General features: G+C 43.8%; 1 protein-coding gene and 1 long non-coding RNA gene across 3 annotated transcripts in view; one reads left to right on the top strand and one right to left on the bottom strand.

Moving 5' to 3' along the window:
* The window catches only part of SENP6 (SUMO specific peptidase 6), a 755,486-nt gene extending 734,809 nt beyond the window's left edge, over positions 1 to 20,677 (bottom strand). The window contains exon 1 of one of the 2 annotated variants that reach the window (XM_085610971.1): positions 20,528 to 20,677. In XM_085610971.1, coding sequence (XP_085467097.1) covers positions 20,528 to 20,567 — 40 coding nt within the window. In that variant the 5' untranslated portion in view covers positions 20,568 to 20,677. The remainder of the gene's footprint in view (positions 1 to 20,527) is intronic. The other variant, XM_085610972.1, reaches the window with a different exon arrangement.
* Positions 20,678 to 20,683: 6 nt separating this feature from the next.
* LOC146817374 (uncharacterized) lies at positions 20,684 to 24,876 on the top strand. Its single transcript, XR_014962998.1, has 3 exons — positions 20,684 to 20,770; positions 21,691 to 21,778; positions 24,508 to 24,876. It is a non-coding gene; the product is annotated as an uncharacterized LOC146817374 (long non-coding RNA).
* The last annotated feature ends 1,034 nt before the right edge of the window (positions 24,877 to 25,910 follow it).

Below are 25,910 nucleotides of genomic sequence, written 5' to 3'. Positions count from 1 at the left end.
AGGGACCTGGTTAATCAAGAAGTGAAAGCCCAAATCCAGGCCACCCAACACAAACTATATGAGGAGGGAGATAAAGCGGGAAAGTTCTTGGCCTGGCTAAGCCAAAAAGAGAGAGAGACAAGGTGGGTAGCCGTCAAACGATCAGGACAAGATACACTCAAAACCCACCAGGACATAGCAGATTCTTTTGCCCAATACTATACAAAACTATACAGAAATGGGCAGATAGCACCCAAATTCACAAGTATTTAGAAGCAATAGACACGCCCATACTTTCCCGGGAAGACAGGGACTTGTTAGAGAAGGAGTTGACCCTGGAAGAAGTGATTGATGCCACTGGCAAGCAGAAAACAGGAAAAATCATGGTCCCCCAATAGACTACCAGCAGAATTCTGTAAACAGAATGCAAGTCTACTGGGCCTCCACCTTTTAAATATGTTTCTGGAAGCGCAAGAAGAGGGGACCCTTCCGCCTGACCTGTGTACAGCCATGATGGTAGCGATCCACAAAACTGGGAAACCCCCAACACAATGTGACTCTTACAGACCAATTTCGCTGCTTAATATAGAAACAAAGATCATGACCACCATTCTTTCCACGCGCCTTCTGACGGTCATCACATCTCGTATACACTAGGACCAATCTGACTGCATGCCTAAAAGAGCCACACGCTTTAATCTACGCAGGCTTGCAAACTGGATAGACACGGTGAAGAAGAGACACCCCTCATGTGCTCCTCTCCCTAGATGCCGAGAAGGCATTCGATACATCCACTGGCCATTCCTGAAACATACATTATCGAAATTCGGATTCAGGACGGTCTTTACAGCCTGGGTAACATTGCTGTACACAAACCCAGAGGCCAGAGTTCGAGTTGATAGGGCGACTTTGGCAAACTGGCTGGTGCAGAGGGGCACTAGACAGGGATGTCCCATGTCCCCATTACTGTTCGCACTGGTGCTAGAAACATTGGCCTGTGTGATTAGGTCCCAACCAGATATAAGTGGCTTTCAAGATGACAGAGAGGTCTTGGGAGATGAACAGATTTTGCTTTATGCGCACAACATCCTGCTATAGGTCACTGACCCAGCCAGGACACTCCCAACGATCTTAGCTATAGTCAGAGAACATGGTCGTCACGCTGGATACTGCATTAACTGGGATGGGTCTAGTTTATACCCGGTGGGGGGACCCAATGAGAGTCAAGACATCACGGGGTGTTTACAGGTGGTTCAAGGAGGATTCCGCTATCTAAGCCTTTACATCACCATCAACAAGGTAGCGAGCCTAGCGCAGAACATTAAAAGGGTCCTAAAGAAATTTCAGGAAGATGTATGAAGATGGAGACGACTTCAACTGACAATAATGGTTAGAACGGCCATGTATAAAATGGTCACGCTTCCAAAGCTGCTGTATATATTATAAAATACGTATAGTAAGATACCCGAGAAAATCTTTACAACACTAAATAGTGAATTGCGCACACTCCTATAGGACAGGGCGCATCCAAGCATTGCAAACACTACAGCGTACTCAATACAACGGCAGCCTCGCACTACCAGACATACCAGCTTACTACAGGGCGTCGCACCTAATAGTCCATAATGAATGGGGAAACGTTGCAGGAGACCACCCCACATATGCATTGGAACGGCTTCAATTTAGAAATCACACCTACCTACACTACCTATACGGAGGTAAGGGAGTCCGCTAAATGCTGCCAGCCACCCAGAGAAGCCTGGAAGATGGCGGAAAGACAAATGAAGTGGGATGCAAAAATTTCAAGGGAGACTCCCCTGTGGGAAAGGACTAGGCTACAGGAAATGAGTAAACTCCAGGGTTTCAGACAATGGGACATGATTGGAATTTCCAAACTGGGAGATCTCCTAGAAGGAGACACCCTTGCCTCCTTCGCTACATTACAGACTACATACCAACTACATAACAATCAGCCCTATGCATACATCAGACTGAAACACGCATGGAGGGCAGAGGGATTACAGGTGGTAAACATCCCAGAATTTGCCCCCCTCGAGGGCAGGCTCCTACAAGAGGAGATCTCCAATAAAGCAATCTCCTGAACATAAAAAACATTACTGAACATCATCCCAGATAAACTGGGACCACTGAGAACCAAATGGGAGGATACTACAGGGCCACTGCAGAATATTAACTGGGAGGCGGCCCTGATGCACCCAAGGGAGGTGGCCATAAATTGGAGACGGACTAATACAATTTAAAAACCTCCACAGGGTTTACTATGATAAAGCAAGTCTTCACAACAACATGGGAAGAGCAGACACACCCAACTGCTTGCGCTGTAAAGCTCCCCAGGGCACATACATACACATACTCTCGGAATGTAGCCACTTTAAAGACTACACATAGCCCGTCATTGGGGAGCCCCGAACTTCCCCACTCTCACAGAGTGGAAAGCCAGCATGGATATGTATATGGTGGCAGAAAGAGTGACCTACAAGACAAGAGGCTGCCCTCAAAAGTTCAAAAAGACCTTGTCTCCCTGGATGAACTATTATGGGCTGGAAGTGGGTGCTGGGGAGGACACAACAGAGACAACATGGCGGGACACAGGGGCCGGCAGAAGTCGAACCTCCCCCCCCCCCTTCTTTTTCAGACCCTTCCTGACCGGCCTCCAAACTAAGATACCTATCCTCATTGATGGTGATTTCATAATAATCAAACAAAATGTGACTACAGTTGGAGTCAAGGCTGCTTCACTCCGTAACATTTGTAATTTTGAAATGCTAAATATTGTTCCTCACAAATCGTGTATCCATGCTGTATGTTTTATTAATAAAAACTATATATATGTTGGTTTTTTTTAACCACACATACAATGAAGGGGTGCACAACAGAAACAATCCAATCACACAACACCCATGGCAATCTAAATCCAATTGAACATCAATATCGTAAACCAATATGTCAATGTATGTAGAGTCCACTCATTTAAATCAATGTCTGACCACCACGAAGACTGAATGATTTGCAGGTGAAGAACCAATGAATCTATGGGAAGGAGTGGACTTGGCATAGATATTTCGGTCTCCATTCTCTGTAGTACACAAGACCATCCTCAGGACGGAGACAATTAAATGGAAATATAAAAAAGACCCCACATGGAATTAGGCAGTAAATTATAACCTTCTAATTTTACAGTGCAATGTATGAAATGTAATGTAATGTATGAATTAATCGGAGGTAACCTTAAGAACCACCAGAGGACACTAATGTGATGAAATTATAGAAAAAGCTCCAGCGATTCAATCGAAAAGAAGCTGGTGCTATAAATCGGAGATAACCTGAAGAACAACCACTGGACAGTGATGGGATGAATTTATGGAGAACGCTCCAACGATTCATTCAAAAAGAAGCTGGTGCTATCCTTTGTGTTGTCACACAGAGGACAGACCACCAGCTTACGTTTTATTGAATTGATGAAGCTTATTCTAAATTCTATTGTGTACGCCTGTTTCTTTAGTTTTTCTTCAGATTTATTCATACAATAATTGCTATCAAGAAACATGTTGGCCTGATTTCAAAGCGCAATACCCCGTAACTTTAGTATAGGTTCGCGCACATTATTGTTCTTAATCAGGATAGTGGCCACGTTCATTAAATATTTTTGAGTAAAGCTCTAATTCCTGTTTTAGCCACACAATTTTCACATCTACACTTACTAGGGCCCTCACACGCATTGCACCCAACGGCCAGGAAAAAAGATCTCCACTAAAAGGCCCCATCATGGGTGTCGATCGGGTATTGCAGCACTGACCCGACGAGGAGCAGACCCAATGATGAAGCAAGACACCTAGCTGACTGGGTGTGTGAGGGTCTTTTTCCGAAAGGAGGACATGTTCTCCTGCCTTAAGTGAGCACATTATTACTCTCTACATACACATTTACCTGTATCATTTAGAAGGAACAGCATACCACTAACATTATAAACATAACATGAAGATACTACACAACACTTTTTGGAATGTTGGTATTTTGCTTATTTGACTGAGAGGGTTTGCGAAATATCTTTCCTCTTACCTATACTTTTTATTATAGTACCTTTGGAGGATATGTCAGAGCCTGAAAATTAAGTATTTGGTTTCTTCTGGGCAGGGGTGGGGGGCTTACTGGACTGCGGGATGGCTGCTCCCTGAGAGTGCTCCGCCGGCCGAGATTTTATCCGGAATAAATCCGATCATCATCAGGGTTGAATTTCTGCTCCAGATGGCTAAATAAACGTAGGAACACCTGTGGCCACATGCGGTGTTCTTTCTTGCCAATCCTGCAGTCTCTGTGACTTCTCCGGAGCCCAGTAGAACTGAGCGCGGTACGAGGCGGAGCTTGCTGTGGTACCGGGTCGCGGCCACCCCTGATACTCGAGACCGTGGTCTCGCCTCAGGCCTGTGGAAGATTTCAGTTTCCCTGGGCGGAGCAGCGGTCGGATAAGTCTGGAGGCCTGTCGCGACCGAGGAGGGATGCGGTGAGGTGGCGGACGTCGGGATTGGCCCCCCCGAGCTGTGTGGCAAGGACGTCCCTGGAAGACGAGGCCGGCTGCATGTAGGCACGCGGTAAGGAGCTCCTTCGTTGGGGGGGGGGGGGGGGGAGAGGACGACGAGGGTGCTGGTGCCTGCTGGCGACCCCGGGGATAGGCACATATTGAGGACATCACGTGCTGCCCGGCCCCAGCATCAGCGAGGCAGCGAGGGGCCTGGTGAGGTGGGTGGCGGCTCTTCAGCTAAGGCACACGACTTGGCAGCTGAGGGACCAGTCTTCATGGTGAACACAGGGGCACTTAATAAAAGAATGTAAAGAATCTCCCTTTAAGACATGTGAGCACACAGACTGGCAGCACTTTTCAGAAGCAGGTTGCGGAAGGGGCAGCGTATACATACACATGATGCACTATTGTCAATCCAGTAGCCTGCATATGAACTAAATTGCTTTCTTGAACCAACTGCTAACTATCCCTGCTTTGTGGACATAAAGAGCACCTCCCCCCAGTTTTTGGTCGACCCTCTCCAACACCCGGGAACTGTGCTAAATCTCTCCAAATCTGTCCAGACAGCTGATAAGACACGGACAATGTCCTGGCAGCCTCGGGACGCCTGATCACCTTACCTGTGGGAGCTACTTCAGGCCGGTAAACGCAGGGGCCTGGTGGCTGATATTTGACTTTGTGGGCGTTGTTGGCAGATGGTACCAGGGGAAAACTGGACACACTCCTGCATCACGTGTGGTGCGACCGTGAGCTGACGCATATAGGAAACAACACTGCTTGGGCCCACATTGCGAAATTCAGGGTGCCTGGCATACATTGTATCTTGGGAGCGACCTACCTGTCACGCCATCATGGGCAAACATGATGCCAAGCAGCCCAAGCTTAGTTTTGAGCAGCGACGCCTGACCAGACAAATGGAACCGGATGCAGAGGGGGCGTCTGGAGGATCAGCGAAGACGCAACAAGATGACCACGGTGAGGACATGCGCACCCTCATGTTGGAAATGAGCTCCAGCTTGCGCACTATTGACGCGAAACTAGATACCGTGACTACCCAGATGGAATCCGTGAGGACCCAGGTTGGTGTGCATGAACACAGACTGGACGTTCTTGAAAATAAACAGTCAGACTTCCATGAGTTCCAGGTTGAGACCAAAGACAGTTGTCGCAAATGGATAGACTCTTGGGCGTGATCCGTGCGAAGAATGAGGATTTGGAGGCCAGATCGCGTCGGAGCAACCTACGCATCACGGGGATTCCGGAGACGACGGCAATCATGAAGATGGAGGTGTACGTGACTGACCTTTTGCGGGACCTGTACGCTGCGCACTTGGCGCCTGTGTTCGCTGTAGAAAGAGCACACCACACTTTGGGAGCTCGGCCGCCGGTGGGGGCCCCGCCGCGTCCTATTTTGGCCAGACTATTGAACTATCAGGACCGCGACGCGGTGCTACATCAAGCTCGCAGCATGGGGAATATCACACACCAAGGAAATCAAGTTGCTTTTATCCAGATTTCACTCCGGCGGTTCAGGCTGCTAGACGGGAATTTTTGCCAGCGAAGAGGCTCCTCTTGCAGTCACAAATTCCTTACTCCCTGCTCTACCCGGCCAAACTAAAAGTGTCCTATGATGGATCCGCTCATTTCTTCACGGACGCTAAATCCGCCCTGAAATTTGCTAAACATGTGGGAGGCAAGCCAAAGAAATCTAGCCCTAGACCTGGCGATGTTACTGGAAACCAGCTAAGTGACAATGACTGATATGTGTGCCTTGTGTTCCAGCGTACTGGTCTCTTCTTGCCTGGGCCCGCGCTAGGGGTTTTTATTATTGTTTAGGCTGGGGTGTGGGTTATAAGACTCTGGTCTGACGGGTCCTCTGATTTGCCTATGCGATATATGGCTCTTGTTGACAGAAGTATGTCAAATGTACCGACTGTTTGCTTATACTCTTATGTTCTTTTATTATTGTAATTGTTCCTTGTGTGCCGGGTTGGCCAGGAGAGGGAGGAGTTTGATTGTAACTACAAGTGGGGTTGTGATGAGAGGGGATCGCTTGGGCCGCGGGGCTGTTCCTATTTAGACACATTGCAAATTCTGTCCCTTGCAGTTTCTTGGCCACCCTACTTCGGTAGGAGATGTTGTTCGGTACTCACACGTCCCCATGGGAAATTTCCCTGATTTTCTTTGTGGTATAGAATGGGGGGCTATGCTTCAACCATGTTGGGGGGTTGATGTGGGTGGGGGGGTTGGGGAATGTGGTTAGTTTCAATTTGGGTGGGTGGTGTGTGGACATGCTGTGGTTGGAATGATGCGTGGAACAAGGAGCCTTTCAATCTCTGGTGGGTAATGGTGATGAGGCCCACGCAACTGCTATGATACACACGAGACTACAGTAAATTGTTTGACTTGGAACATACGCGGGCTCAATGATAATAGGAAATCTCGCATGGTCCATGCATATCGAGAGACATAATATAGATCTGTGCATGCTGCAGGAGACTCATCTCCGCTCCTCAACATCCACGAGACTCAGACACACAAGATGGGGTACATCATACACTTACATATATTCTAACTACTCCAAGGGGGTAGCAGTGCTGGTAAGACGGGGACTTGACTGGAGGGAACGGGAGGTTTACACAGACCCTGACGGACGATACATTGTTTTATTGGGATCCCTAGGTGGCAATTTGCTGACGCTGGTGGCGCTATATGGCCCCAATGTAGACTCACCTGGATTTTTTCAGGATGTATGGGCAAGGGTGAAGGCCACTGGATTTAACAACACTTTGGGGTGGGGATTTCAACGCAATTCATCATGATGACTTAGATAGGCAGGGTACAACAAGGGCGCACCACCCTGCGGCAAGTAAGGTCCTCAATGGCTTGCTGGATGATGGGGATATGGTGGACATCTGGCAACTTCGGAATCCACTGACCAAGGAAGGCACGTGTTTCTCAGACCACCGCCGTTCCTGGTCTCGCCTGGACTATTGCCTGATGTCCCGGGATATGGCCAGCTCGGTGACAGGGGTGAAACATATGTCGAGAACCATATCAGACCATTCCCCGTGTTTGCTGATGCTTTTTTTACCCAACACCATGCGTGGGCAGTTCACCTGGAGGCTTCCCTCACAGGCGCTCCTAGACGAGGCATTTAGGGAAGAAATTTGCACTGACATAACTGAGTACTTTACGTTAAATACTGGGTCTGTGGATTCGGAGGCCTCGCTGTGGGAGGCATTTAAGGTGGTCATCAGGGGGCAATGCATTTCTAGGCAAGCTGGAGTCCTGAAGGCCATTAGAACCAATTTGGTTAACGTTGAATCTCAGATAAAAGACCTGGAGACTCGCATGTGCAACGGGGGCGATTATACCCTACTAGCGGATTTGAAGGACCTATTATTGCAATACGAAGGGGAAGCACAAAGGGAAGTAAAGTTTTTAGGGAAATATGCGGAAGCGCACAGATATGGGGAAGGGGATAGAACGGGGCGCACACTTGCAGGTATGCTTAGAGTCCCACGCTCCACGACCTTTGTTCCCGAAATCATTAACGAATGGGGTGCCACAATTAGGGGCTCCCCGGCTATTCTGGATGAGTTCTCTTCATTTTATGCGCAGTTATATACAGCCACACAGACGGACTGCCCTGAAGGTATGCAGGAATTTTTGGATTCAGTGACGCTGGCCTGGTTTAACGATAGAAATGGAGAATACGTGCACCTGCCCATTACACTCGAAGACGTAAAGGGGGTTGTCATCAGTCTGCCCTTGGACAAGGCCCCTGGGTCGGATGGTCCGACGACTGCCTTTTATAAAACGTACATTGAGGAGCTGGCGCCTAGGCTGTTGGTGGTATTTGGGGAGGCTCATGACACAAGTATTTTGCCTCCATCCATGCGGGAATCTATTATTATTATTACATTACTGAAGCCGAGGAAACCTGGAAACGAACTGGACTAGTATAGGCCTCTGTCCGTAATAAATGTAGATGTGAAAATTCTGGCTAAGCTAATTGCTAATAGGCTACAGCCGCTGCTTCCCATGATTGCCTTGCCGGACCAATCGGGTTTTATACCCGGCAGATCTACCTCCCATAACCTCCGTACGGTCTTTTCAGTTCTACATTATCTCCATCCTGACGTGCAAGCCGCGGTGGTATTCTTGGATGCCACTAAGGCCTTCAACTCGCTCGAATGGCCTTACTTATTCCGAATCCTGGAAAGAACGGGATTTGCCCTGCTCTCTCTCAGATGGATCAAACTTTTGTACATCAAGCCAACAGCCCGGGTGCAAGTAAATAATCTTATTTCAGACCCTTTTCAGATAACGCGAGGTACACGTCAGGGGTGCCCGCTGTCCCCATTGCTGTTCGCTATAGCGATGGAACCCTTGGTCGCTCGCATCAGACAACATCACACTGACAAGGGGATAGGATTTAGTGCTCACAGTCTTTTAATATCACTGTACGCGGATGACGTCACTCTGTATGTCTTGAACCCGGAGCACAACCTAGATGCAGTCTTGAGGGAATTGATCAAATTTGGTGGCTTGTCAGGCATAGCTATAAATTGGAAAAAGTCGGTGATATTTCTTCTCACCAGATAAAACCAGGGCAGTAACCTCGGAATACCCGCTAAAGTGAGAAAGTGATGCAGTGAAATATTTGGGGGTTTGGATAAGCCGAGATGTACAAGAACTCTGGAACTTAAATTATGGGAGGGCGGTTACCTGGTGGGAAGAAAAGGTAGCTTTGTGGGGCAGGCTCCCATTGTCGTTGGCTGGTAAAATCACGTTTGCCAAAATTATAATTCTACCTAAATTTCTATACTTGTTTGTGAACTTGCCACTCATACTCACGCAGTCCTTTTTTAAGACTTTGAGATCGCTGTTGACCTCGCTGGTATGGTCAGGTGGCCAGGCCAGGATTTTGTGGGAACTATTGTCGTTGCCAACTAAACAGGGCGGGCTGGGGGCCCCGGACATGAAATTGTATGCTTATTGTGCACAGGCGCAATTTTTACAATATTGGGTTCATCAGACGCCGTTTCAACCACATGTAGCAGTGGAGAGAGAGATGCGGTGGCGCCTGTTCCGCTACGGGTGGCAATATATCAAAGTTACAAACGACCCACGGATGGAATTGATACTACTGAAACGCTCAGATGGGCCTGGGAGGGTTTACGGAGAAGAGCGGGGATGCAATTATTGTATGCCCCCTCGATTCCTATTGCACAAAATCCTCTTTTACCTAACGTCCGAGACGAGATAAGTAGCAAAGTGGCACAGGCGCTGAAACTCCATACTTTTGCAGACTTGTACCCTAAAGGGAAGTTCAGGGAATATCCGAGAGTGGCAGAGGGAGAGAGGGTATCGTTCGGAGAGGTGTTTCTGTATCAAACTGAGGGCGGCCTGCCGGAAGCTGCATTCAGATTTCCCATCCCAGCCACCCAACTCTCAATGCCCTGGAAAATGTATTGACTACACCGTCGCCGCGCAAGTTGATTACCAGACTTTACACATGCATGCAGACTGATGCTCCGGGGGCAACCTCTAGTGCACGATTTAAATGGGATGCCGAATTACCCCTCCCGCTGACAGACGACGAGTGGTCATATTGTTGTGCTCAAATGACTGAAATCTCACCGAATTACAAACTTAGACACTTAGACTCATCGACTTTAAATTTTTACATCGCTATTATAGAACACCAATTGGCCTGCATAGGATGGGGTTGAGAGAAACTGATAGTTGCTGGCGCTGTGGGAGAGCTGCTGCCTCATTCCTCCACATGGCGGGGGAATGTCCGGTCATTAATGAGTATTGGTCCCAGATCTTTGACTCCATAAATCAGATCCTGGGTTTTGGGGGGGGGGGGGGGGGGGGGGGGGGAGGGGCCTCCCTCCCCTCTGTTGGGGCTATTAGGATATGTCAAAAACACGCACATCAAAAAGCGTAAGTTGCACGCATTGCTTCTGTTGTTTGCATGGAGACAGATAGCTTGGGGTAAAAGGAGGAAACCCACAGTTAAAGACTGGATATGGGAAGTCACTTATGGACAGACTCAGTTAGCGACGTACTGGGGGATCATGCCACCTACCTCCAGGCCTAAGGAAATATGGGAGCCATTTATTGTCTGGGTTCGGGCACACTCTCGGGACTCCGATTCTGACGAAAATGCCGGGGATACTGCATTGCCGATTGGGTCTGTAGAATAAAATGTAGAAATGTGTGGTCTAGTCGGGGTCAAGGGGAAATGCTACCCGCACGTAATGACATGTTCCAGATGGGGTTTCTGTATTGCCTGATTGTTAAGTTGAGATGTACCTAATTGAGCAACTATGGAGGTTGGGCGGGGTCTCGTCGAATCTATAAGCCATCACTGATTATACCACATAAATGATTTAGACAATTGTATATGCCTCATGTTCCAACTATGTACATGGTCGATTGCATGCCACCGCTCTATTTTGTTTTTTGTATTGTATCGCATTATCTTCTTGTTTGGAAAATCAAAAAAAAAATAATGTAAATGTAATGTATGGATACGTCATAAAACTAGAACTTAGTGCAAAAAAGAAGATATAAAAATGTGTAAAAAGGTCCAAAATATCCATATTAAAAACAAGCCTATAATCTGCTTGCTGTGTTCTAAACTATAGCTGTATAAATATTCAGGGGTCCATTAAGTATTCTTATACTGTGGGTAGATTGAAAAAACTCAAACAAAGGGGATTATAAAAGATTGGGGATTTTAACAAATTGTATAATTCCTCACCTGTGTTAAACCCCATTGGGGCCTTGGTGTCAAGTAACATGAAGTATTTAGATTCTAACTGCCTCAAGGCTTTCTCATGATTACCCACTCTACTGGGAATAAGGACTGCATCGATGGCGAAATATTCTATGCAATTCAGGTCATTATTATGGACAGGTTAAAAAATTTCGGGCTTACAGATATGTAGGATCCGAGTTGACAATAGCACGTAAATGCTGCAGGATGCAGACATATACCTGCAGCTTAGTGCTCCCTAAATAGAGCAACTCACACTTGCACTTAAGCACATACACAGCATGATCTGTTCTGCAAGTGTAATGATCTGTTAGGTTGAGTTTGTCCTGAGCAAAAGTGGTGGTGTTAACCCCAAATGTACATGTCCTGCATGTTTTACACTTTAAAAAGCCTTTTCTGGGATTAAGCCAACTGCTGGTTTTGTCAGTTTCCGGGCTAGTTCTAACCAAATCATTTCTCATAGAGAAAGCCTTGCAGAACGCAAACGTAGGTTTAGCAGGAAGTACATGTTTAAGGGTTCCATCGGTGAGAATAATGGGCCAACGTTGGTTAATGATGGCCTTTATCTTGGTGACCTGTCTACTGTACGTAGTAACTAGTCTAATACAACTCTTTTCAGTGGTCGATGTTGTGAGAGCATTAGAAACAGTTTGTGTGATGTCCCCTTCTATGTTAGGGCTGAGCAATTTAACTCTATCCTTGCTGTTAGCTTTTTTGAGGGCATTCTCAAGTTGTTTACTTTTGTAACCTCTTTCAATGAATCTTTGTTTTGCTTCAGCTTGATGAAGCCGGACGTATTTTTCTGTGCTGCAGGCTCTACGTATTCTTAAAAATTCCCCATACAGGATACTGGTGATCGTATGCTGAGGATGAAGGCTGGAGGCATGCAGCACAGAATTGCCAACAGTGGGTTTTCTAAAAAGGCATGTCTCTACCTTCCCTTGCTCCCCATATATCGTGACATCAAGAAAATTGATAGTAGTAGCATTAATGATAGCTGTAAAATGAAGGTTAAGGTTATTATTGTTAATGTTGTCAACAAATTGTTCAGCCTGTGTGATACTCCCCCTCCAGATAACAAACACATCATCGATGTATCTCCACCACTTAACAATATGCCCAGACCATTCTTCCTTGTGGGTTTCCATGAGGACATGTTCCTGCCACCAACCAACATACAAGCATGCATAGCTGGGGGGGAAACGACCCCATGGCGATGCCCCTTAATTGTTGAAACAGTGTTTTGTCAAATAAAAATACGTTATGTAGACACCAGTATATCATATCTAAAATCATCCGATTATGTTCATACATTTCAATAGATTTTTTAGCTAAAAGTACTTAGCCTTTAATCCATCAGTGTGAGATATACTGATGCTCATATATAAAAAATATTTCAACGACGTTCTCCGCATTTCCAGTCCGGCAAATAGAGACTCGAACCCGGTAATATGAGGCAGATATACTTTATTGAAAACCGTCAAGCCTGACGCGTTTCCGACACAAAGTGCCCTTTCTCACAGGTCAGTTTGAATTTCGTTCGCCATTTTTTAAATATGTTAGTGCTTTTTTTGCTATTACCACGTGATAAATAGACGAAGAAAAACTGGCCTCTCTTTTCTCTTGCAACAAAACAGTCTTGTTTTTCACACATGTTGTGTCTGCACCATAGATCTGCCGTGAATTCTCAGGCAAAAGAGGTATAATATAACTGCATAAATGCATTGTAATTCATTTAAATTGAACCTCCCAATAAACTCAAGTAAAGAAAAAAACTTAAATAAATTAGAAGTTAAAAAATGTAATTTCAACTTATGTTTGTTAGGGTAAGGCACAACACAGTTAAATATTTCACGCTTAACATAAATATTTATAAATAGCTAAAATACATATATATTGCATCTCTAAACATATATATTATTATTTACAAATATTATATAATATATTCTAAGCTTATTAACTGTGCAGAAGAAACATCTTATAATTCCGAGTTCTACTTATCCCGATACTTCTCACATTATTTTCTTCAACAAATATCTGCTTAAATGCATGGAGGATAAACTATAGTGCCTAATACCAACAAGAAAATCTTGCAATAAAAGTGCCAGGTGCATATTAAAGTGCCATTCTAATATCAAAATTTCCCAAAAATGTAAAGTGCAAGTGCAACCAACTTCCAAAAACACATTATCATATACATATCTAAAAAACACCAAAAATATCATAGTTTTAAACCCATATCTAGAATCATTAAAAATAAAGGATAAAACTAGACAAAAATAACCCATTGTGGACTGTACATACTAATGCAGTTCATAAAAGTATATAAAAAGCAAATAGAAATTCATTTAATTTCATTTGGTCTTACATTTGTCTAATGTCCCCTACGGTCAGCTTATAGAAAATGATAAAGGTCCTCCGTATTATTGAGGCCATTGGGCATCTTACTATCTAATTCTAATATTTTAGATTCCAACTTCCTCAATGACCTTTCCCTATCACCTCCTCGCCGGGGTTTGGGGAACAGCTGCCACAACAAAATATTTTAAACAACTGAGATTATTATTATGAATTTATTTAAAATGACGAGCCATCGGATACGTGCAATTGTTATTAACGATGGCTCTGAGGTGCTGTAAGATTCTGACGTGCACCTGGAGCTTTGTGCTTCCCACATATCTTAATCCACAGGTGTACGTCAAAACAAACTGCAAACTCAGTTTAGCAGTTGTAACTGCCTTTAATCAACACACTATCTGGACTAAAAGGGAGTCCAGTATGATGTAGTATTTTCACCAAACCTGCAAGCTCTGCAAGCGAACACTTAGTGAACCCTTGTTTAGGTTGAAACAACATTTTGGCAGTTGCAAACAAAAAAAAGTATTTGGTTTCTTCTCATTCCCTTTGTGATAGATAGTTTTATATTTATTTGTTACTTTTCGAATCCTATGTTTGAAAACATGTGCCCCGGTTTCCATGTTGCTGCATGACAAATATTCAAGTAGCAATTGCTGTTTTTAGGTCTGGCCAAAGACACCTTGTTCATCTGTCTAGTTTGAATAATGTAATACAGAAATCACACATAAATATGACAATTGTTTACCTGTCACTCAGTTAAGCGGCTTGTCATATGACATCGAGCAATAGGGTCAGACCACTTCAGTCAGAAGCCCACTTGCACTGCGACTGCCAGCATTTTGCGTTACCACACAGTTGCTTTTTTGCCTAAAAAGTAGTAGACTTCAGTACCTGAGCTGGTAGAAAAAAAAATTCGTTCTGAAATCCTTTCTTTAATTTATTTTTTTTATCTACTAACTCTTAGATTTGAAAAACTCTGCAGATCAATTAAACACTGCCACAGGGAAGCTTGCTTGCCGATTTATGGCTAGCAGTTCATCAATGCCAAAAGGGCACTGCTTCTGCGGGCAGTCCACTATGAAAAGCATTTCTATACTTCATAATAGTTTTATCATTCCAATTGGCTGTTGTACTATTCCAAGATGGCTGATACCATGCTTGTAAATTTGACAACGATAGAGAATGAAATACAATTCTGAGAATGCTACCCTCATCTTCAGGGTTGCCAGTAGCCAGACAACAGTGAGAATCACTCTAGGGTTGGGGCACGGCCAAGAAGCAGCTATTTTTCCGGTTTGGGCTATACACTTCATTCCAGATTATATATGTGCTTCAACAGCAGAACATGTGCGTGAACCAAAAAAGTGTGCAGGAGAGTATCACTCCACTATACCATTACTTCAGATATATCTCAGTGTCACATGAAGACAGCTTTCAAATTCATACATCCGTATGCTTATGAACTTCTGTCTTGCTGCCGCCTATTGTATGATTCAGTGATACTAGGCCATGTTGTCGAATTGGTTTTAATAAAAAGATTTACAAAAAAAAAATTCATACATCTACAATTATCATTCTCGTATATATGTCAGCTTTAGCAGGCCACATCCGATTGCTGCAGTTTGATCAAGTCTCTAATTGTGTTAAGTGTTGTGCTTCAAATTGTACCACATCATTTACTATTTAATTTAGAGTTGTACAAAACTCCTTGTGTGGCAGGACAGCAAGCAACAAGTCATGCATATGGGTCACCATAGAGATCACTGCAATGTGTCTTCAAATGTTTCTGTGCAGATGTTTCTGTATGGTACATTAGTTAGAAGTTGCAGCAGTTCTTTAGTATGTATGATAATGTCAACTTTGATGAAGGCGAGCATTTTCTAGTATTGAGCCTGTTCATGTCTGTGGTAGGACAGGCAAATATACGCTGTGAACTTAAATAACACTGAGCTGCCTTTTGGCTAGGTTCTTTCTACAGAAATACAATATTTAGACATACTGCATTCCAAGTTCTCTGTGTGTTCTTCACTGTGATTTTCTTTGTTTAGTGGTATACACATTACACTGCAAGCAAATACATTCACTCCTTTCTTATTATTAGAACTAGTCACTACTTTCCTCAAAAACTTCAGTATGTAACGTTTAATAAATAAAAATAAAAAGTTTTTAAAGAAGATGTTTGTCTCCTCTTGTTACTGGCCCTAAACTGGTCCCCTTTTTCCATGCACTTTTATGAAGGAGTCTGTACATCTTCCTATTCCTCTTTAAGTGCGGTCACTGTAGAACTTCAAAGTTATTTCTACATAAATCGCTTTAGTCCTTGTACAGTAAAAAGGAATTTGTCAAGCTTCAGTACCACACAGCACAGGGAGAGTAAGTAAAGAAGCAGCGCAAGCTTCCCCAACACAAGTAACATGCATCTATACACATTTTTCCTCCAGATTGTCCTGCGCAACAATTTCTTCATCTGAAACATCATAAGACACCACATGCGAAGATACCACCCCTTCCCCAGTGATTGTTTTGTTGGCATTACATTGATTTTCATTCAGTCCCATGGAATCTGAAATGCTCTTGTGATAGTGAACATGGTCTCTAAAATGTTCCAGGACATCAATCAATGGATCGTTAACATTTGTAGGATTTTCACTACACATCTCCTTCCAAGCATCAGAATTGCCAAAAGCTATTCTTTTGAGGTTTCATACCTTAGCACTGTTGAGTCTCCCAGAATTATCTAACATTTCAATGACTTCCTCAGAATCAAAATTTACTTTGACTCTTTTTAACAAAACCAGGTTTCTGAACTAATCCCCAACTATAATCTTCACTTCTTAGTACCACTTTTGGAGTCATAATATATTTAACCTTTTTCTTTGCAGTTCCTTGCGTTCCCTCTCACATCTTCAACATACCAACTCTCAACACGAGAATGAAAGAGCCATCCAGGGTTAAATTTAGACCTTGGGTTCCGCCCTCTCATCATAACAAATTGCGAAACACCGGTGGATTCATTTGTTGCAACTCTATAAGCCCAAACCCTTTTCCCAAGGTGGGTCTCCTAATCTTCATTACAGGTCAGTATTTAAGGGTGATTCAAGGGATGTTTGCTTGTGTTTTGCCTCAGATTAAAGCTGCTGTTCTCTTGGACCTGTACTTATCTCTGCACAAAGAATGCCTCTTTAAGAGATGTGCATGTGTGGGAAACAACTCTAACACAGGCTTCCAATGTTGAAGCTGCAACACAGGTACCAAACATTGCCTCTGCCATAGACATTTCAATCATGACAGTCCATTTAAAAAAAATAAAACAAACTACATGCTGTTGTTGAATGCATTGTGAAACCCTAAACTCAATAGCCAGGAACAATCTAGATGCTTTCAGTCTAGATTACCATTGCTCAGTAATAGCAGTCATTAGTCTATAAAAAAAACTCATCTGCTAGAAAGCTCTTAGGCTGTGACTGTTTCTAATCCATTTTCCAACCTGATAAAGTCAGTATCTTTTATTTTGTTTAAACAGCTGCTTTGATGATCCTGCTCACAGATAGCAGACATCGGGATAGCAGACATCGGGATAGCAGATCAAGTGGATGCATGCACCTAATCAATCTGCCAAAAGAAGAGGAAATCTTTACCTTCCTTATCCAAAAGGGCCAGTAATGTACGAACTGGCAAAAAATAAAGGTACTGCCACAGGTCAGTACAATCTTCAGACTAATCTCTGACCCACCCAGACACAAGCTAACAGTTCTTAGAGCACAAGCAAAGCCTACTAGGAGTGCATAGCCATCCAGGGGCTCCTAGAACAAATCCTAGGAATCACGGCCCACAACCAAGAAGAACCACACACAATGTATTAGGTACAAACACTGGAGCTTCGACACACCACACAGACACCTGCAATAAGTAAATCACAATAATAAGCTATAATCAAGATTCTTGTGCAAGAATGCAGAGAAGTGCTTAACAATAATGAGTTATATACTGCTTAGATAGGAAGCAATGCAGATCAAATCTCCTGGTCCCCTTGTCCCAGCTACTTTGGAGACTGTCCTTTTCAGATTTAGCCTTAACAGAGTACATACGGTGCTGTAAGACATATTGTTTACAAATTAGTTGGCTTACAATCCACCCATAGCATACCATTAGTTAGTTTGTTGTCAATTTAATTTGCAATTTTTCGATTGCTTAGCTCCTGTAGGTTTCCCTTTCTTTCATGTGCTAGCTCCTCCCTGGAGCATGGACCAAGAACAGGTGCTCTTCCTCGTTGTTTAGTAAGGCACACTTTTTTCATTTTATGAGTACTTTAGTATTATTCCTGGATGTACAATGTGTTTTCCTATTTATATTTTCAACCTATCTGCAGCCTCTGAAATGCTGTCACTGGGGTTTTGGGTTTAGGTAAAGGCGCCACAAGGAAACTTCACATATGTTATCAGGTTTCTGACTAAATAGATTGACGGTGCTATAAGGTGGGAAGTACCGCCTGACTTCCCAGAATTAAGAGCCTCTGCTCAATACAGTTATGCAAACAATCCTTAGCACACGTACTCGTATCACATAGTAAAAATTATTTCGTGTTTTCACAGTACAATTCAATCCAATTTGCAGAAGAAATAATTTAGTCTTCTCTTCTAGATGGTTCTTTATTCATTAGTTGTCTTCTCTGTGGTACATAACAGCCAGCCAACACGTGTTTCGTCGCAACAAGGGAATGTAGTCCCGCGACTTTTTCAAGGCTGTGTTTACAAAAGAAATTAAAGATCTATATTGTATATAACTTGAAAACATGTTTTGCTTAATGATAATGTCATAGCAACACGGTAGTGAGAATCCAGAACCAACGTAAAACGGGTGAAAACTGTAGTCAATTAAAATAACAACGTGTATGTACATTGACCATATCACCATGAGTCGTGAATTCATATGATATCCAAAATTATTTCTATGATTCTAATAACGATGGAGACAGCTACTTATAACGTGCTTGGGTGGGGAAACACGCCGAAAATTAAGCGGATCCTATTTGTGAACGGCATACCCACGTGAAGATTGTCGTGGTGTGATAGCGAATCACACCCGCATTATCACACCACGACAATCTTCACGTGGGTATGCCGTTCACAAATAGGATACGCTTAATTTTCGGCGTGTTTCCCCACCCAAGCACGTTATAAGTAGCTCTCTCCATCGTTATTAGAATCATAGAAATAATTTTGGATATCATATGAATTCACGACTCATGGTGATATGGTCAATGTACATACACGTTATTTTAATTGACTACAATTTTCACCCGTTTTACGTTGGTTCTGGATTCTCACTACCGTGTTGCTATGACATTATCATTAAGCAAAACATGTTTTCAAGTTATATACACTATAGATCTTTAATTTCTTTTGTAAACACAGCCTTGAAAAAGTCGCGGGACTACATTCCCTTGTTGCGACGAATCACGTGTTGGCTGGCTGTTATGTACCACAGAGAAGACAACTAATGAATAAAGAACCATCTAGAAGAGAAGACTAAATTATTTCTTCTGCAAATTGGATTGAATTGTACTGTGAAAACACGAAATAATTTTTACTATGTGATACGAGTACGTGTGCTAAGGATTGTTTGCATATCTGCAGCCTCTATTGATGCTTCAGTTACTTACACTCACAACTGTACTACTCTGTGTCACTCCATTCCATCCCACCAGTTGTTTTATAATGTTCCCACATGCTTACTATACAGTGGTTGGTTTTAATTCTACATAACATGTACACTATGTACATTTGCTACAGAACAAATTTGCACAGATCTTTGTGATCAAAACACTATTTTAGACTTTGTTGACACTTCCATAGACCGTATAAATCTGTGGAATTTGGGTTAACGATTAAACTGTAGCACGAAAGTAGCACAAACACGTTTTATACCATCTTTTGAATCTTACCTTGCTTACAAACATATATAACGAAATTTTATTATTGGGAGAAGATGAGATCGATGGAATCGATTTTAATTGCTCGCGGAAGCAGTGGAGGCTCTCCAAATGGCCATTAGAATACACATTAATGAGTGTAAAATACATATCTGTAACTTAATTATTTAGGGTGCAATTAAAGAGAAATCAGCATAATACACCAATAGGTGCTCAAACGAGCCACTAACAACAATCGTGCAAGGGAGAGAACTAGGTGGAACAGTAGTGATCAGGCTCCTTCGGGGGTTAAGCCCTATAAAAGGAGTAAGTGGGTTACAGCCAGGCTCTCACTTCCAGGTGCAAGAAAAAAACTGGGAATTCTTCCCGATTATCCTACCCGATTAACAGTAAAGAAGCTGATTCCCAGCACCAGGTGCAGGGTGACGGACTTCCCTCACCGCACCAGAACCCCTTTGAAGGAGCAAAGCTTTCCTTCACTGTCCAGTAACAGACAGCATAACCCCCACCTCCTCACAAGCAAAAACGGCACAAAACACCACTTATCCAGCTGCAAAGGTACATCACCCAACCGATCAACAAAACAGCTTTGGGCACATTAAATACTCTTGGGCAGGGGTAACACAGCATCCCCATACCCACTCCAACGGCAGGAACAGAGCACCACTACCCGCGAAACAACCGCAGGGCCACCTCTTTAGTCTATTCCGCAAAAGGGACACTGCTCCCTTCACCACCCTCAGCAGCTGGGGCTCAGCAGAGTCCAGGCCGCCATTGCGAGCTGTGATCGGTGGCTGCAGTGAGGGAGACCATAGCTTCCTCAGGTTCCAAGCGACGCCCGGGGATGTGTTTCAGCAACCCAGTGCTTCAAAAGGCACACAGAGCTGTTCCGTTACGGGTGCAGTCAGAGAACGGTCCTTACCATCCAAAAACCGGCTCTGGCCTCTGCTGCCGCCGGCCATCTTCCTTACTCCATGGCCGGCCCACCAGACCCAGCGCCGAGACCCGCCTCCTCCGGCAGCAGCCAGTGACGAGATCCGGCCTATGAACGCCGTGGCCACAGAACAACCTAGACCTGGTGCGTTAGTGCGGGGAGGTGCTTGCTGACACCCCGCCCCTGCAGGAGAGGCCTTACTTGTTATGGCAGACTGCCTCGCACTCGCAGGTAAATAGAATGTTGTCAGAAGTGTTCTCACAGGCACGAAGTCTGTAGTGCTCCCCAGACGCGTAAAAATTCTTGTTTAGGCTGTCTCCCGCTTGCAAAAAAAATTGGCCCGATTATTTTGATAACATCTTCCACTTTCCTCTTCTAAAATGTTTGCACGTACTGTATGAGGGTGAACTGCTGTCACAGATACCTCGATGGTTGTTCTATTAAAGCACGACGGACAGAAATATGGAATACGTTTTCTTGTCCAAATGAACAAAAAATGTCAACACACCGGTTGAATTTGGGAATGTTTAGATAACAGAAATTATAATTATATATATGCAAACACTCCAGCTAGTTTAATACAATATCAAAAAATATTAGCTGTTGCCATTTTAAGATGTCTTTGACTGTAATGGAAGTTCTAAGTTCTAAGCCCATGAAGGACAGTATATTGGGTGGGTGAGCAGGTTGTAAGACTATTACAAGAACGAGTAGGACTAAAGATAATGAAGATTACTGTTAAATAGCCTGAGCGCCCTTCATCCTCCTTCCAGCCGTTACTTTTGAGTAAACTATTATAATCACCCACCTTTGTTGTACATACTATTAAAAGTTAATATAATCCAAGATGAATGAGATATTGTTAAGTCCTTTATTGGCAGCATATTCAATACATCCTCTCCTGCTCCCAATTCCAGTTGAATACTCTCTTAACTGCCTATCTCTCCAAGTGAAGCTCTACATAGAATGTAGAACCTCATTGAAAGCATAATGAAGAAAAGATAAATGGTAGTAAATTCCAGACGTAGCCTTGAGGTATATTTCATGTAGGTTTATTGGTTGGTTACCAGATGGTACAAATCGCCACACGCGCTCCTTGACTGACACGATGGGCTCCGTCTACTAGTTGTGTAATTCAACTGTCTTAACAGCTTTTGTCTTCAACCAGATTTACAGCTACTGGACAAGTGTTACGTGTCTTGAGGCATGGGCAAGTATGGCGCTCTACCTATGTCTTAGGTGAGTTTTTGTCCGTGTTAGTTTCTAAACTTTGAGCCTTGTTGAGGGGGTGAGCCGTTAGTAATGCGTGTTGCCGTTTGAAAATGTTGCGCGTGGCTTCCTCAGCGCGCTCGAGCTCACCTGCATTTCCTCGTAAAGCGTCTCTGCTTCCATGCCTGTCAGAGCTGCTCCTTGACGCTTGTGTGAACGGACGTACAGTGAGCCATCCGGCACTGCGTCATGCAGCGTGCCGCCATATTGCGTTTCCACCAGTGCTGTTTACCTTAGCCACGCTGTCTCCTGCGGTTCATTCAGCGGTGCTCCTTCTGCCAACCACGTTTGGAGGACAATAACGTTTTTTTTTCTTCCTGGGAAAGCACCAGGACATCGTATCCTGTTAATTCTCCTAATGCCTGTAAGCTCAGATGTTCGGCGGAAATCGAGTAGTGCGGATTAATGAACAGTCGCTTTGGTAAAAAGAAAAAAAATCTTCTGAACTGACCTAATTATTTTTCAATGAGAAAGCAGAGAGCCAACAATTGAAGCACACAATGCCGAATGTTTCCAGTCTGAATGATTGATTTGGTATCATTGCAGTGAAGTATCCTTAAAAGTGGAACTACGGTGACAACTTTATTTGTTTTAGTTTATTGTGTTTCAATGGACAGTGTTTCATGACATGTGTTTTGCACTGTGGTTACTTCATATGTTTTCATGCTTTCTTTTGAATGACAACTTTATTTGTTTTAGTTTATTGTGTTTCAATGGACAGTGTTTCATGACGTGTTTTGCACTGTGGTTACTTCATATGTTTTCATGCTTTTCTTATGTGTTATGCATGCTTTATTAGTTATATTACAATGTTAGTGACATCTCACAGTTGGGAGATGTTCATCCTTCATAATATTTACATTATGATTTCTGTTGACACTTCATCGAGAGTTACGCTTCGCCTTATTTGTTTCCTGACTTGGATACTTTCAGGGTATCTGGCATTTTTTTTGTAGGGTATTTGTTGTTAGGAGCTGGTCTCCTTACACTAGTTTCATTCTTCAGTGGGGGTAGTGCGCACACCCTTCACACTGATTTCACCCTACACAGTCTTTGGTGCCTAGCAGCAGTGTTACGCTTGCATTACCCTTTAGATTGTTATCCATCAGTGGTTACTTGCGCAGTGGGCGGTGTACCCATCTTTAGTTAAAATGCGCAGTGGGCAGTGTACCCACATTTTATTAAGTAATATGTAACAGGCGGTGTACTCATCTGTAGTTTAGTTGAAACACGCAATGGGCAGTGTACCCATCTTTAATTTAGTTAAAACGCGCAATGGGCAGTGTACCCATCTTTATTTAAAATGCGCAATGGGCGGTGTACCCATCTTTTCTTGTAATAAGCAATGGGCACGTACCCACTCTTGTGATCATTATACTCAGTGGGGCTTTAGTATATTAGTACATGAGGTGAACAAAAGAGGATGAGTGTATAGGTATTTACATCTCCCGGGGTTCTTATTTAATATATTAGTATATGAGGTGTGCAAAACATCTCCCGGGGTTCTTCACTCTTCCAGTTCTGCACTATTTTCTCCATTGTGCTGTGTGTAGAAATGTAGTTGGGGGTCAGACCTTTTGGTTTCCTTTTCCCCAGCTGTCAGTTACGCTACTGCTTTGCACCTTTTTACCCACTTTACTTGTTCTGCCTTCTCTAATCTCTGTTATTATCTCCTTACATTCTGTTTTTCTCTTTACTTTAATCACACTTGAATGTTTTACATGCAAGGTTCCAACCTGTTCTATTGTTTTTCCCAAGGGAAGGGGAAGTGCTATTTGTATCCTTTGAACTTGAATTCTTGCTTACTACCACTCTTCTTTCATTCTTGTTGCTTTTTGCTATTTACTCATCCGTTACTTCTATCTCACTGCATTTCCATATTTATTCTTCTTATTTATTGTGTGCGATGTTACATGCATACTTATTCTTATTTTTGCTGCAATGTCGCAATTGTTGTTATTTATTGTTGCCAAGGGAAGGGGATATGTTGTACCTTAATTCCCTTAAGTGCATTTCCCTCTTAGCTGCTCAGCCAGAATGAATGTGATTTGCTGCTCAGCCCACTCTCTCCAACTGTCACTCTCCCCACGCAAGCAGGCACACCAACATTCCACTCTCTCTCTCATCAGGCATTCCAACATTCCACGCATCCATCACATTCATTCTGGCTGAGCAGCTAAGAGGGAAATGCACTTAAGGGAATTAAGGTACAACACATAACATGTCACCAGCAGTAGCAAGCGACCTAGGATTCATACTTAAAGGAATATACACAGAATTACAGTTTAATGTATGTAACATATACACCTAAGTGTTTTTCTTCTATGTCATGTCCAATGGTATACTCTGCCCTCCTTGCTGGTTTGGGACTTTGGTTCTTCCTTAGAACCCCAGGGAGTGTGCCTTAGAATGTTCGACAGTGAGGCGGAGACAAGTTGGATATGGCTGATGGGAATCTTTCTGATGAAAGAAACCCATGTTTGAACCTCGTAAATCATCTTGGTTATTATTCATTTCAGTTGGCGACGATTGCGCAGGGGGCAGCTAGGATTCCCACCCCTGTTAACTTCTGCCTGTCCATCATAGTCTACCCTCTGCTGTACTGAAACTGCTGCCCTGTGTATTTCGATGTGACAATCTACTGGTATGCTACTTGCAATAGCGGTTAAGCTGATTTTCTTCCATTTATTTTCTCTCAGCACTACTGTATGCTTTCGGGAGTCTGTACTCGCAGCTGTGCGTGCAGTTTTCGGTTCCAGCGTCGTCTACTTCGTCTTAGGGGAGATGCGGCTGTGCTTGACAAGAGCAGCTGAAGAGGGAGGTGGCTACATGTTTTTCCTTGTGTGCCAGCGTCTTCTTCGTCAGGAGGAGTTAGAAGCGGCTGCGCTTGACCTAACCGGCTGAGGAGAGAGACGGCTACGCAGTATTGTATGGCAGAGGATAGAGGCGGCTGCGTGTGTCACATCATAAAGATGTGTCCTGCGTATTCCTGTCAGCGGGATCAGCACTTGCAACACCGCCTCAGCGTGTGAATTATCCTTGTAGTAATAAACTCTAAGCAGGCAGCCAGAATATTGTCTTGAGTTTATTGTAGAACAGCTACACAGCAGAGACAGCAAAATCGATGGCAAACAGCTGGGTCCCAACTGCTCTCTCTGACCAATTCAAAACCTAGAACCCAGTGACAGTGTATCCAGGCAACCATTAGCATTCCACATGACAGAGCCTGGAATGCAGTACATATTAACTGAGCACAGTGTTAGTTATTTAAGCTAAAAGAACTATTGAGAGAGTATAATAATAGTAATAATATCCACATTTGTAAAGCGCGAACAATCACCCGTACGGGTCTCTAGGCGCTGGGGGCCGTGAGGAAGATTAAGCAAGCTATTGCCCAGAGTCTCATAGTGCTGGGCTAATCTGCCGCCGGCACTGGGGATCGAACCGTGATCCCCAGATTCCAGTGTCAGTCGACCTGGCCGTGGCGCCACACCTCTTCCGATATATATCCTCTCTGAAGAACCGGGCTCATTAAGCCTGGCGGCGCAGGGTACGCCTGAAATCTTCTGAGTTCGCCTTCCAAATTTCAGAGACACGGAACACTCTGTCTGGCATAGGAACTTCAATTTATTAGCTGCAGCTAGGTACAGTTGTCCTAGAAGTACATCCGTGGTGGGTTCTCAGGAGACTGCCACTTCAATCCGTGGCTCACAGCCTTTTGTAGTGCTTGAATCCCCTAAAGCAACAACCCCCACAATGTGCAATAAAAATACAAATCATCCACAGGAAAACATTCTTTGTACAAGATACAGGATAATGGGTAATAGAAATTCCTTCCCTAAGGTCGTGTTCTCTACCCGACCCTATAGGTCAGGTGGCATAGCCATTCCTTGGTTAAATTAATTTTCGACAGGACGTGTTTGCGTGTTGAAAATGGTGATTCGGAAAACAACTGGAGAGGCCGAGAACGGTCACCAAGGGTCAATAGATGGTTATCTGGGGGATTAGTTGCTTCGAGCCGGGTCTCAGAATGGACTTAGCTCAGGGAAACAGGAAAGGTCGTGTAATATGTGCAACAGTATAGAACGTGAAAGAAACGCTA

This window comes from Triturus cristatus, chromosome 6, assembly GCF_964204655.1.
Source record: "Triturus cristatus chromosome 6, aTriCri1.1, whole genome shotgun sequence".
NCBI classification, from domain to species: Eukaryota; Metazoa; Chordata; class Amphibia; order Caudata; family Salamandridae; genus Triturus; species Triturus cristatus.
This window is presented reverse-complemented; position numbering and strand designations above follow the sequence as displayed.